The sequence below is a fragment of the Sphaeramia orbicularis genome, chromosome 3, assembly GCF_902148855.1.
Source record: "Sphaeramia orbicularis chromosome 3, fSphaOr1.1, whole genome shotgun sequence".
In the NCBI taxonomy this organism is placed as follows: domain Eukaryota; kingdom Metazoa; phylum Chordata; class Actinopteri; order Kurtiformes; family Apogonidae; genus Sphaeramia; species Sphaeramia orbicularis.
This window is the reverse complement of record NC_043959.1, coordinates 57880225-57894696: the sequence shown is the minus strand read 5'-3', so window position 1 is coordinate 57894696 and position 14472 is coordinate 57880225. Positions and strand designations below refer to the sequence as shown.

The following is a 14472-nucleotide window of genomic DNA, read 5'->3' as shown; positions in this document are numbered from 1 at the left end:
AATGGTAGGGTCTAGAGTTTTGCCCCCTAGAAGCTGGAGCAAAATTAAGACCACAAATGCTTCAAATCACTTAAAGCCCCTTTAGCCCTATCAGTCCACCTGTGGGCTGAAAAAATTACATTAATATTCATCTACTATAAAAATATAATAAATCAGGACAATGGATGTTTTTTTCAACTTTTGCTCAAAGTTTAGACCTTAATGTTAATAAAAGTACATCAAAAGTGTATTTTAGTGCAAACTTTAATGTTCAAACATGATTTTTAATCTTTGTGGGGTGAAATATACGCTATTAAAAATCTCTGACATGAACAATTAATTTATGCATATCATCGTCAATCCAGCCGAAAAAAAACAGGCAAGGATAAAAAATTCTAATTTCTCTTTTAGTTTGTTACAGTTTACTCAGGCATAGTAGTAGATACAATATTTTAGACAATGGGAATAGATTCTGTAAGGTCTCTAAATGTCCATAGACACCAAGAACATCCATATGAACCTTATTATTGTGAAGTAATTCTTCATTTACTTTGGGTATGTCTGTTTAGGCGTTTTTCCCCTGAAAATATGGTCAGGGTTAAACAGGTGTAATTTTTTATTATCATACACTAATAAAATGAATAAAATTTGACCTCACTAATGTCACCACTTTTGGAACCAAAGCCAAGAGTTCACTTTAATAAGGTTGTCCTCAGTTATGGCATTGATTCCATAATAAATAATTTTAAATTAGAAACAATGGGATGCAGTAGAGGTATTGCATCACCCTGTATAATAACTACAATTATTAAAATATAATGTGTACTTATTATCATTCAAAATGTTTAGTAACACACTTGCAGTAAACATTGCATTAATTCAAACAAAAATACCACAGATCTATAAAACTATATTATATTTATAGTTCATATACACATTTTACACACACACACACATATATAAACTCGTATATATTAGGAGACACTACGGAGTTTGGTGCAAGTGACCCTGTTTTTTTAATGTTTAATGTTTTTTGTTAAAATGAGGGTGGGGTGGGGGGTTGAGTGGGTCGCAGCGCCAAGGGCATCAGTAGGTAAATCCACCACTGAGTCTTTAATCAGTATTCATTGTGGAGTGTCACCTTGCCATTCTACTATACTGTTTGGAGTGGACTTCACAGAAGACAGTGTGATTGTATTACCACTAGTTCATGCAGTACAGAATTACCTTCTCTAAGCTGCAGTACATGAACAGCACTTTATTATTTATCAGACAAAATGGATTATATAGTATTTCACTCTCAGTCACTGGAAGGAAGACAGACTAGACGTGCATTGCAGGCTATTATTTCTTCCGTTCATGTAAGAATAGAAGAATATTTCTGCTTCATCAAAGTTGTAAACACTGCCGACTGCTCTAACACAAGCAGAAGGTGGGGCTTCTGTGTCAGTTTGGGGTAACTACTCAATGTGCATAATGAGTGTATAGTTGTGTGTATAGGGGCAGGGCCTTGGGGTGAATATTTTATGATCTGTGACACTCTCCATAGAATTAGGTGAAAGGAACATTAGACCGCAGCACATGAAAAATTAACTTGTTTGACATAATTTTGAATGAAACTGCCAGTCAGATCTGACCTAGCCTTAACCTTAAAACAGCTCCTAATCCTTAATCCTGACAGATTTGCAGACCACACACACTCACACATATCCTTGTCAGCAAGTACTCAAGTCCGCTACGTTGTGCTGGAGCCTGACCTTTGCCCTGACCTACATCACAAGAGAAATCAGGCTCAACGACAGCTTATCAAATAAAATGCTTACATAACTCATAATCATCCTCATGTATTTCATATTCATTGAACTTTTTATGGACTTTATTTACTTGGTAAGTGCAGAGGAGTAGATTTTTAAAAAGTTTCTATTTTAGACTTTGCTATTGTTTTTCTGTTTGAGGTTACAATAGAGCCATACATACAAGCAAACATACATACATACACACATATATACATATATACATACATACACACATACACACATATATACAAGCAAACATACATACAAGCAAACATACATACATACACACATACATACAAGCCAACGTACATACATACATATACACACACACATATATACATACATACATACACACATACATACAAACAAACATACATACATACACACACACACATATATACATATATACAGACACACATACATACAAACAAACATACATACATACCTACACATGTACAGGCATACATAGATAGATACATACATACACACATACATACAAGCAAACAAACATACATACATACACACATATACACATACATACATACATACACACATACATACAAACATACATACATACACACATACATACGAACATACATACATACACACATATATACATACAAACATATCTACATACATACAAACCATACATACATACACACATACGTACATTCATACATACATACATACATACTTACAAACATATGTGCACACATATATACAAACATACATACATACAACCATACATATGTACAAACATACAAACCATATATACATACACACATACATACATACAAACATATAAACCATACATACAAACATACATGCATACACACATACATAAAAACATACATACATGCACATACAGTACATGCATATATACATACATACAAACATACATACATACATGCATACATACATACATACATACATACATACACACACACACACACATACATACATACATACATACAGTACATACATACATACATACATACACACACACACACACATACATACATACATACATACACACACACATACATACATACATACATACATACATACATACATACAGTACATACATACAGTACATACATACATACACACACACACACACACATACATACATACATACATACACACACACATACATACATACATACATACATACATACATACATACATACACACACACACACACATACATACATACATACATACATACACACACACACATACATACATATATACACACACATACATACATACATACATACATACATACATACATACATACATACACACACATACATACATACATACATACATACAGTATATACATACAGTACATGCATACATATATACAGATCAGGAGGTGTACTAGGCGGAGCCACACTCCTGCTGCACTTTAACTTCAGTGCATGTTGCTCCTTCTGAAGCACAATGAGCTGATTCACTCAGCTGCTGACGTATTGTCTGGCATTCGTGTTGGTCCTTGACTCTGTTTACAAGAATATCAGGCTCTGAGTCATAGGGCTACTTCCAGCCCTGGAACATAAGGCCACAAATGGCCCTGAAGGCGTACTGTCAGTGGACATGCTCAAACACTCTGATGAGTCCTGTCAAAACTCCACTTTCAGCTTTATGACCCACAGTGACTATGTATTTAGTAAAACAGGTGACATACTTTTGTGTGGTTTTAGTGATAATAGGATTGTAACATAAAATTATTTATCATCTGGTCTTATAAAGATCTTTGAATTCTTTCTTCATGTAAATGTTAGGATACTAAGGATTGTATATAGAGAGAACTGGGGTCAGGTACAGGGTGACATTTTTGAGATGAGATACTCTTTGTTATGTACACACTTCAGTTGATATCAAAATACTTTAAGGAGAAATACCCAGCCCTACTAGATAAGTAAAGTAGATAAGCCTTTATTAGAAATGAAGACCTTTATGTGCTTATATTAACATCTCCTTTTTTCTGGAATACACACAAACATATACAGTATATTACATTAGTATAATCTTTGCCTTTTCACGCTTAGATCTTTTCTAAATATTGCCTCTTGTACTTTATTATTCAGCACATTTTCCACACTCCAAGAAATTCCTATTAAATGTGAATTTGAACTCAGTTAACCCTTTATAGGGTACTCATTAAAATACTCTGAAATTCTAAATTTCAACCTTTGTATGTTTTTGGCCATCATCATCTCCCTCTTTTTGCCATAAAACATCTGAGCAACACTTGCTAAAAAACAAAGACATGCAATAAGACAACTGCTACGAGGTCATAAAGGGACAAAAATCACTTATATTTACTATTTACAGCTTCAAAATGTCTATAAAATCTCTCTGAATCACTGTATAGTGTTACAAAAACCAACTTGCTTCTTGATCTCATTGAGGCACTGGATTGGCTCCATATTTAATGTTTGTGGAAATTACAAAAATAGTCACTTACCTGATAAAGAGTTAAGTGATGTATTTTTTAGGACTACCCTTATTGATAAATAATCATGGAGAAAATGTAATTTGGAGCTGATATCCGTATATATATTAAAATTGACACACGAAGTCCAGCATAAAACTGTTGCTCTAAATTAATTTTTCAACATTATCTCAGCAGGATTTCTTGTAAAATTAATTGAAAAATTTAATCAGTGCTTGAGTGACTAAAATATGTTGATGTCAAGTAATGAAATTTGTGTTGGAGTCATGTTATTTTATGACGTTACTCACTCTTTGTCAAAGTTAATGACTGTCCTGGTCACTATGTATGAAAACTGCTTTAAGCAGCATCTAATTGTGGTGAGAAGAGTGAAGTTTCTCAGTGGTGCAAAGTGGTGTCTACAGGTAGAGGGAAGTGACTGCATCAGAAAGTCAAAGTAGTGGTCTTTAAAATGTATTTGTTTTTATATATGAGATATTCTATGTAGTATGTTCTGTAGTATTAATATTCCAAACTCTCATCAGCAGGGGGTAGTCATGTACCAGAACACACTTAAGACCAAAACCACCAACAAATCAACACTATTTATCTACAGACTATCATTCACTGATTTAAGTATAATGATCATTACATTTGTATTATGGTATCATCAAGTTTTCTCCAAACAAAAACTCATAGCATATTCAGATCAAAATAACAGGGCGTCTTATAATCTTCAGCTGATAGTTTACATTATAGCTCTGTTAGCTTAGCTCTGTTCTTAGACAGAAAACAGCCACAGTAAAGCCACATATCACCTCTGTTTTGTGTTTGGTTTGTGTTGTCAGTGGCTGCACTAAAGATCTGTTTGGAATCATCTAAACAAAGTCAGAGCTATCACAGTTTAGTCTGAACCGTGGATCAGCAAACAGTGAATTTAGCAAAGATAACATCACATACTAACTCTATACCTTCATAAGCCTCATAATTAAAGTCACCCCTGTTGAAGAAACACTGTGATTTCAGCAACAAACTCTGTTCTTTCCCTTTAGAGCTTTTAATTTATTCAGTCCATATCTCTCCAATCCAGAACATTGGAGTCTTTGACAAACTTCAGAGCTCTTTATTCTAAACACTCAAATGATAATTTTAGGCCATTTATTATAGTTATATGTAAAAATACTACATAAAGTCCCTTTAACCCTTTCATGCATACTGGTCTCTACAGTGGACAGTTATTCTCCAGCTGTTCTCTTGTATATTCATGGATTTTGTTGTTTTAGTTCCATATCAGCCAACACAGTGGACACTTATGCATCATCCTATACACTGCTATTTATACCATTACTATAACTTTACTGTTCTTGATAAACCTGATCTGCAGTAACATGTTTTAGTGGAAATCAGTTGTTAATTGTTAGACAGTAATTAATATTTTCTTTTAAACAAAAATGATTTTTTTTTTTTTTTTGCACTTTACCTCTATGAAGTGAGTGACAACAAGTATTAGAATATGTTAAAATGTGAGAAAACATCAGATTAGCAGCATTAAAAATGTTTTAATTTCATATCACTTTCTGCTATTGGGTCAAAACACGGTATTCGAAATCTCTCTGACGGGACATTTTAGAGACAATTTGGCAGATTAGTGTTGCTAAATGACCCACATTTTTACTTTTAAATTCATTTTTGCTTTAGTCTGGTCATAAGGGATTATCCAAAACAAGGAGCTACTTTATATTGAAATAAATGTTGGAATGGCAATCAATTAAAGTTTGCTTTCTGATGGGACATTACTGTGTTTTGACCCTATTGGGTTTTAAATACATGCTTCTTTGCTTCAAAAATTAAATGCATGGTGTAGCTGAGTGGACATTTTTGTAACGACATGAAAAAAAAAAAAAAACTGGATCACATTGTTTTTTTCATGCCTAAGGAGGAATAAAAACACTCTAGACAAAAAATCTTGATGAAGGTTCTCATAATTCATGCATGAAAGGGTTAATGATCGGTGCAGATGCCATGTCAGATAATCAGTTTCCCCCTAGTCTTAATACATAAAATCTTTTTCAGAGGTGAATTTGAGCTTTTTACTTTGTTAAAATAAACCAGTTGTCTCACATACAAAACACACAAAAGCTAAATATAGTGGTATTGTTGTTTTTAATTTCTGTTGCAGGGTTGGAAGCGACATGGTCACGCTTGCTACTTTGTGACAGGCCATGAACAAAACTATGAAGATGCACTGATGGGATATTACTGCAAGGCTCCTCTTCTTACTGTGGAAAACAGGTGATTTATGGAGTAACTGATTAATTTTGTTGATTTATCAATGAGAAAACTACATTTGTGGTAGGATTTCACATCCTGTCCTCTCCTTTTTCATATGCGTACAGGTTTGAGCAGGCGTTTGTCAACAGTTTGCTGAGTGAGAGCGGGGCCAACAGCAGCTTGTATTACTGGATAGGCCTCTTTGACCAGGAACAGAAGGGAGAGTACAGCTGGCTTCCTCATAATGGGTCCTCTCTGGCGCTTACCTTCACAAACTGGAACAAACACCAGCCAGGTAGCCAGTCTGGAGGAAATGACAGAATGTTACATATAAATATGTTTTCCCCTTTCCTGTCCAAGTCCCTCATCTGGTCTTAACTCTTCGTTCCCTGACAGTCAGTGCCGGTGGTTGTGTTGCCATGTCAGGTGGTCCCGCTCTGGGTCACTGGGAGGTGAAAGACTGCAAATCCCACAAGGCTTTGTCAGTGTGCAAGCAGAGTATCAGTAATTACCAGGACATCCACCTACCTGTGAACCACATTGATGCTTACGCCCCCTGTCCTCCAGGGTGGGAATCACACTCTGGGCTTCTGCACTGTTTTAAGGTTGGGTCGTATTTTCTACTGAAGCATACAAAACACTGAGACTGTTTCAATTAGGAGACAAAGTTGTATGACAGTATATTGCAGGAATATATTTTTTTGGTCATATACAAGCTGATTTTTGAAACAGATTTTGCTTTGTTATCATTCTCTGCCCAGTAGTTTATGAAATGCAAAAAACAAATGAAATACAAATTAACCAAATGCAAAATTAACAAAAAAAAACCCTCACTTTATAGAGTGATCTTTTAGGTCTGCCACATTTTTAAATCATGTGGCATGTTTAGATGACTTCGTAATAAACTGTTTGTAAAGAGGGATACCTCTTCTCACAATGTTAAACTGAAGCTAAAATCCACGGTCACAGATTACGTGCACACATCTGGCAGATTATTGACAGCCACTAGTCATTATGAGTGCAAACCACCTGTTTTTACACTGTATCCTTGATTGATTCATCAAAAACAAATTGAAAAGTGTCAATATATATTTGCACTTTTATATAGATGCACTTTTTTTATATAGTTGCACTTTTATATAGAACTATTTTAATACTGATGTGTTTGGTGTGTTTGTTGTGCTTGTTATTTTGTTAGTTTGTTGTTGAATGTTATTTGTGTTTTTTTATATGGGGGGCATGTACAATTTCATTGTATTCACTATGCAATGGCAATAAAGCTTCTATTCTATTCTATTCTATTCTATTCTATTCTATATTGCAAATCAGTCTGATGAAATCTGCATAAAAAGACAGAAATGACCTTTGGGAAATATTAACTGGATATGAAATTGGAGTTTTTGTCCCATTGTCTAACATGAATGAAGGGAGAGCTATGATTTATACTGGTTTTGACTTTAAGATTTACACAGTTTACACAGGGAGCTGTCATTATGTCCATCTTTTTGTGGTCCATTTATTCACTGACCCCGAGCTGACAGTTCTCATTGCTTCGTCTAGATCTTTCATGATGAAAAAGTCCTGATGAAACGTTCCTGGGTGGAGGCAGACTTCTTCTGCCAGGCCCTCGGGGCTCAGCTGGCCAGTTTCCACCACTATGAGGAGCAGGTGTTTGTGAAGCACCTCCTCAGTACCATGTTTGAAGGGTTGGTACAGCCCTCTGGGCCTCTTCAGTGCAGGAATGCTTTCCAAGCTGATGAAAGCATTAGTTAAGGTGTTTGTGTTTAGTGCTTGACGGAGAAGATACAGGAATTAATTGCTTGAATTTGAATTCATTGCTGGCTTTTGTGGTTTGGAATATTTTTCTAATCTATTGAAATTTACAGTCTAAGCACTGTTTCCCTTAAGGAAAAAAAACACTCAGTACATTTTTTACATGCCGTTCTACATTATTGCAATGATATCTGGCGATTAACGTGTTACAACAACGGTATCATATTTAACTTTGAAAAAAAAAATGTTTCATGGTTTTCAACCGTCACATTATCTGAGCTGTTATGCAATAGGTGTTGTCAAGTTCATCCAAATTCATTCATTTTAGTCCTAGAAAACGGTCGTATAAACCAAAATATCCGACCTTACACTCCATTAACTATTATTTACTAAAAAAACAGTAACTGCGCAGCCATGCTCAACTGTGTTTTTGTTGCAGTGTGTTTTTGTCTCCTACTCCTTCTTTTTTTAGAACAGAGGGGCGTTGGTTTTGGATGGGCTTAAACAAGAGAGACCCTGAACATCCCTGGAGCCTGGGAATGGTCTGATGGGTCTCCTGTAAGTACTGATCTATTCCATTCCACCACCAGCATCCGCAGGCCTCAGTGTACTCATTATAAACAGACATATTTAAGGCTGTTTTGTTCTGTGTCTTTGTTTCTGCAGGTGGTTACGTCCTTCATAGAAGATAAGAATGAGGAGGACGACAGGAGGGACTGTGCTGTTTACAGCGACCTGACCAACGCCCTCATGCCAAAGCCGTGTGATACCAAACACGAGTGGATCTGCAAGGTCTCCAGAGGTAAAATCGCTTACACTTTGTCTTTCTCTATATACAGGGGTTGGACAAAATAATGGAAACACCTTAAAACGTCAACAAAATATAATTTAATATGGTGTAGGTCCGCCTTTTGCGGCAATTACAGCCTCAATTCTCCGAGGTATTGATTCATACAACTTGTGAATTGTTTCCAAAGGAATTTTAAGCCATTGTTCAGTTAGAATACCCTCCAACTCTTGGAGACGATGGCGGTGGAAATCGATGTCTTACTTGAATCTCTAAAACTGACCATAAATGCTCAATAATGTTGAGGTCTGGGGACTGTGCCGGCCATACGAGATGCTCAACTTCATTAGAATGTTCCTCATGCCATTCTTTAACAATTCTAGCTGTATGGATTGGGGCATTATCATCTTGAGGTGAAGGTGTTTCCATTATTTTGTCCAACCCCTGTATATATGGCTCAGTAGGACAATGCCATTTACATCACTGATTTATTTTGCAGGTGAAAAACTGAAAAAACCATACTGGTACACTGAGCGTAAGTTACTTCAACAAAACCATATTATTATATGCCTCCCTAAATTATATACTATGTTAGTTATATGTCTGGGTGGTCCCTGACAGAGAGCGAGCCTTGGGTGTTTTACCATGGAGCTGAATATCTGCTGGCCAAGCAGCCGTTTAACTGGGACGCTGTGTCTCTGGCCTGTCAGATGATGGGAGCCTACCTGCTGTCCATTCACTCCAGAGAAGAACTGCACTTCATCAAAGAGCGCTTACGGCGGGTCAGTCTGCATCCTCTATTAGCTTTCCTTACCTCTCTTTTGAAATGGTTACGAACAAGAATTTGCTTTGGACATTTTTTTTAACATTAACTCCTTTATATTAACACCATCTAAAGCGCACAGCATCACACATGAACAACATTGTGCAATATATATTGTTTTTTGTGTATTTAAAGATATAGTACATCATCTCTGCCACTACGGGTCTCTCAATCAAACCAACAATAAAAGACATAATGTGTTTAACTTGTAGAGAAATTTTGTTTAGTGACATACACAGACTGGCCAAAAAAAGTCACACACACAGTATTTCACTGGATCACCTTTAGCTTTGATCATGACTTTGACTATCGCTGCAGCATCGTTTATCCTCCACGATGCTAATGCAATGTTGCAATAAATGTCCCAACATTTATTTTCATCCACAGTTGCATTCATTTTTGGCAAAATCCTTGTATCGATGATCAGAGAGTTGGACTACTGTGTGAAGTCTTCTCGATCACATCCCAAAGATTCTCAATAGGGTTCAGGTCTGGACTCTGCGATGGCCAATCCATGTGTGATAAGGATGTCTCATACTCTGGGAACCACTCTTTCACAATTTGATCCCGATGAATTCTAGTATTATCATCATGGAATATCTCTGTGTCCTCAGGGAAAAAAACACTGATGTTCAGACCTGGTTATTCAATTTATTCAGGTTCAGGTCACCTCATGATACGGACACATAACATTGTGAACCTAGACATGACCGACTCAAGCAACCCCATATAATAACACTGCCCCTGCATGCTTGTACAGTAGGCACTAGGCATGATGGGTGATCATTTCATCTGCCTCTTGTCTCACCCTGATGCATCCATCACTCTGGAGTCAATCTGTTTACAAAAGGTTCTTGTAAAATGAGTAAAAAGAATATCAGCTGAATGTATTCAGTCTTTTTTTTTTCAATTCTCTTTATTAGGATTTTCCATGGTCCACATGTTTATTCACAGAAAAATTCACCATTCTCATCCATTCAATTCATCTGAAAAGTACAACTGAAGCACACAGCGATATGTCTGTGACTCCACAGACAATACAGATAAAGATGATTGGTCCTCCCTCAGCAATACAACAGATGTAATTTATGCAATACAAAATTAAGAACTGAACTCCCTAGAACAGGAATGCCGGGGTGCACGTTTGTGATATAAAATAATTAAAAGGAAAGAAAGAAACATCGATTCAGTCTTACATTTATCCAGCAAAAAAGTGTAGAATACATGAAATATTTGGGCATAAAACAACATCTAATACTAAAACAGTTCAAAGATTTCTGTGAATGTGGAGACAAAATGCTCTCTGTTTTTTAGCAAACCTATCTGCTGTGGCAAAAATGATGCCAAAATCAGTGGATAATACAATGTAACACAGGAGATCACAATCAAAGAATGTCACTTCTCCACAGAGGCTCTTAGTTCACACAATGAAAACACACACACGTCAACACAACTGACACCTTTTCCTCAAACAGACTCAAGTGTTTACAGGCACACTAACGAGCTAAAACACACTTCATACGCTTTCATGCTTGAGTACCTCCATACACTGGGAGTAAGAGGAGATTGTTTTCAGTAGCCTTTTGGATCAGACTGAAGACCTGCCTCTTAGTATTTAAGCCTGTTTGGAATAAAACCAATGAAAGAAACAAAGCACGGGTCAAGGAGAGTGTCTGACTGGTTACTCATGTTGGAGAGGCTCTGAAAAGCTGATCTTTCAGCCCACAGAGGACTGCATTGAAAACCAGGAGAGTTAAAATGTTCTTTTTGTTTCTGCTCCTTCTTTCTCCTCAGCTCTCCCTCGGTCCTACTGACTGGTGGATCGGCCTCTCCATCGCCCAGCCTGGACTGGAGACCAGGTGTGGATTGTGTTTATGTAATTTTCGTACCACTTATCCTTTCACAGCTTTATTCAAGACTTTCAGTGTTTATATGTCAGTGCTATAGCTGCCATGTGTACTTGAAATGTAATAAATTACTACGTAAACCAACAACATAAATCAAATACATACATTACTGTGCTGAAGTCTTAGATCTTAGTGTTTCTTATACAGTTGTAATGAGCATAGTTTCTATTTTTCAGTCTCTTTATTAAAATAAAACAAAAAACAAACAGAAATATCAGGCACAGTATTAAATACTTACAAAAATATAAACTACACAGTCTCTACATGAAAACAGTCAGTATTTAATGTAATTTATTTAATATTTAATAGCCTCAACAATAAGAAACATGTGTTATTGAATGAACCTAGTGTAAGACACTAATTGTATTACTAGTATGTTGATACAGAGACTGAGAAATGTATTGTTTCATTATTATATGTCATGATGTTCTTGGAAAAACAACAAACCTACTTGTGGCCTAAAACTTTTGCACAGTACTGTATGAGCTTGCTTATCACTTTTGAAATAAAGAAACAAACACTCACAGTTGCTAGGGCTGTAGATAGGATAAGAGCATTATGATTAATTAAATACAAGATTAGTTCTAATCAGAGTTTGTCCAGATAACTATAGTTTACCACAATTAAAAACATTAACATTAAATTTCTATCAAATTAAGCTAAGTTAATAAATACTAATTTGTACACAGCTGGAAGTGTCATGGCTGAATAAATGGGTTTGTTTTTATTTTGTTTACGGCTCTTTTGCATTCTTCATTTTTTTATGTGAAACCTTTTGTTGCTGCCATCATCCTCAAGTCTTCTGGGAGAACAGATATTGTATCTCAAAGGGACCTTCCTGATTAAATTAAATATTAAAAAAAAAAGATTATTTAGGCCAGTTTAGTGATTTGAAATGTAAGCTTTCTTCAGTGTGTAGATCATGTTTATGCTGAATGAAATCGAGGTGTTAAGTTTAACAGAATTAATTTAAACCAGTTTAAAGTCTTTGTTATTTTTAATGTTATTTAAACTGTAATTGAATCAGGTCTTAAACATTAGTCTTTGTTGTTGGGACCCAGTCTAAATGTCTTAACTTACAAGCAGCAAGAACAAATGCAAAAACGCTGGATAGAAAACTATGTATTAATAACAGCAGGGGGTGTAACATGTTGATTTAAAGTATCTGTGCACGCTGTTCCTTTCTAGGTGGAATGATGGGACAGAGATAGAGTTTCAGAACTGGGCAGAGGGCGTCACCAATGTTGGCTCGCGGAAAAGCGGGTTGTGTGTTACCATGTCCTCTGCATCAGGTAAACACATGCACAGTCACACATGCATGCAGTGATGTTATTGAACATGCTAGTGAAGATTTCCTGTGCTGCAGGGAAGTGGTCTACAAATAAATGCAGTGATCTCCATGGCTACGTGTGCAAGAGAAAGACTGTGTCTGTGGTGGAAACTCCCAGGGAGCCACACTACATCGGAGGATGCCCAGAGAAATGGCTGTACTTTGGACACAAGGTTCACGCCCTTGAACATACATTCATGCATTGTCATTTGTACCTCACTTATAACACCACATAATCATATAACATCACCTACATTTTGTGATGGTATATTTTGAGGTTCATTTTTTGAATTTGTGACTTCATCATCTTATATTAAAGGGTACCTGTAGTGAATTTTCATTGCTAGCTTTTTCCAAAGATCTCCTATAATTCTAGCGACTCTGTCCGGTGACTTACATTATAGCCTGTTGTCAAGTACATGTGAGTACTAAGTCACTTCTCTGTCAGTCGGGCAAGGTCAGCACCGGTACTGATGAAGTTGTATTATCCGATTACCTGGGCTGCGATGGACTGGTCACTGACCCCGTGCAGCAGAAACCAGTCTAAAATGACACATTATCAGCCAGTGCTGGGTCATGTCTCTAGGGCAGGGGTCTCAAACTCCAGTCCTCAAGGGCCACTATCCTGCATGTTTTAGATGTATCCCTCTTCCAACACACCTGACTCAAATGATAAGCCTACCATCAAGCTCTGCAGAAGCCTGATAACGACCGTCAGGTGTGCTGGAAGAGGGAAACAACTAAAACATGCAGGATACCGGCCCTCGAGGATCTGAGTTTGAGACCCCTGCTCTAGGGCAATGGCAGAATGCTAAGCTTATGGCTACACAAACAGCAAGTGTGAACACATGCTTTCCACTCAGTCTCGCTCACTGACTGCTGCTTGTTTACTCACACTCATCACCTGGAATCAACAACGGTATGTAAAATACGACTGGCAATGGCTGCTCCCCATAGGTTCTGCGTGGGGGCATAATTCACGTAATAAAAAGGTCCAGTGTGGTGCATTTATGGTAATTTTTTTTTTACTGAATTTGTGCCTCTCTTACTTGTAAGTAATACACAGAGCACAACTAATGTCATAAGCATGACCAGAACTGGTACACTTTTAGTGTATGCAAAATCACAGTTACAATTAGAATTATTGATATGTAAAAAGAAGAACTAAAAGGTTTTTGTGGTTTTAAACAAACAATATGCAGGTGTTTCAGATGGAGTGTGGTGAACTGACCCCATTTTCCTGTCCTTTTGCTAAGTTAAACTAACCAGTAACTGCTCACATAGCTCTTCTTGTTTTCAACAACTGTTCATTTATTTTGTTGTTTGCCCAGGCTGCAAAAAAGTAGTTAATTTGTTCACTGCCTCC

The 14472-nt window shown here is 36.6% G+C and overlaps 1 protein-coding gene across 1 annotated transcript in view; it reads left to right on the top strand.

Annotated features, from left to right (window-relative positions):
• Positions 1 to 14472, top strand: part of pla2r1 (phospholipase A2 receptor 1) — a 43164-nt gene that overhangs the window by 18435 nt on the left and 10257 nt on the right. Inside the window, 12 exon segments of the mRNA XM_030162660.1 lie at positions 6395 to 6507; positions 6612 to 6781; positions 6883 to 7091; positions 8047 to 8192; positions 8732 to 8777; positions 8779 to 8817; positions 8926 to 9061; positions 9546 to 9581; positions 9668 to 9828; positions 11664 to 11728; positions 12965 to 13068; positions 13143 to 13279. Coding sequence (XP_030018520.1) covers positions 6395 to 6507; positions 6612 to 6781; positions 6883 to 7091; positions 8047 to 8192; positions 8732 to 8777; positions 8779 to 8817; positions 8926 to 9061; positions 9546 to 9581; positions 9668 to 9828; positions 11664 to 11728; positions 12965 to 13068; positions 13143 to 13279 — 1362 coding nt within the window.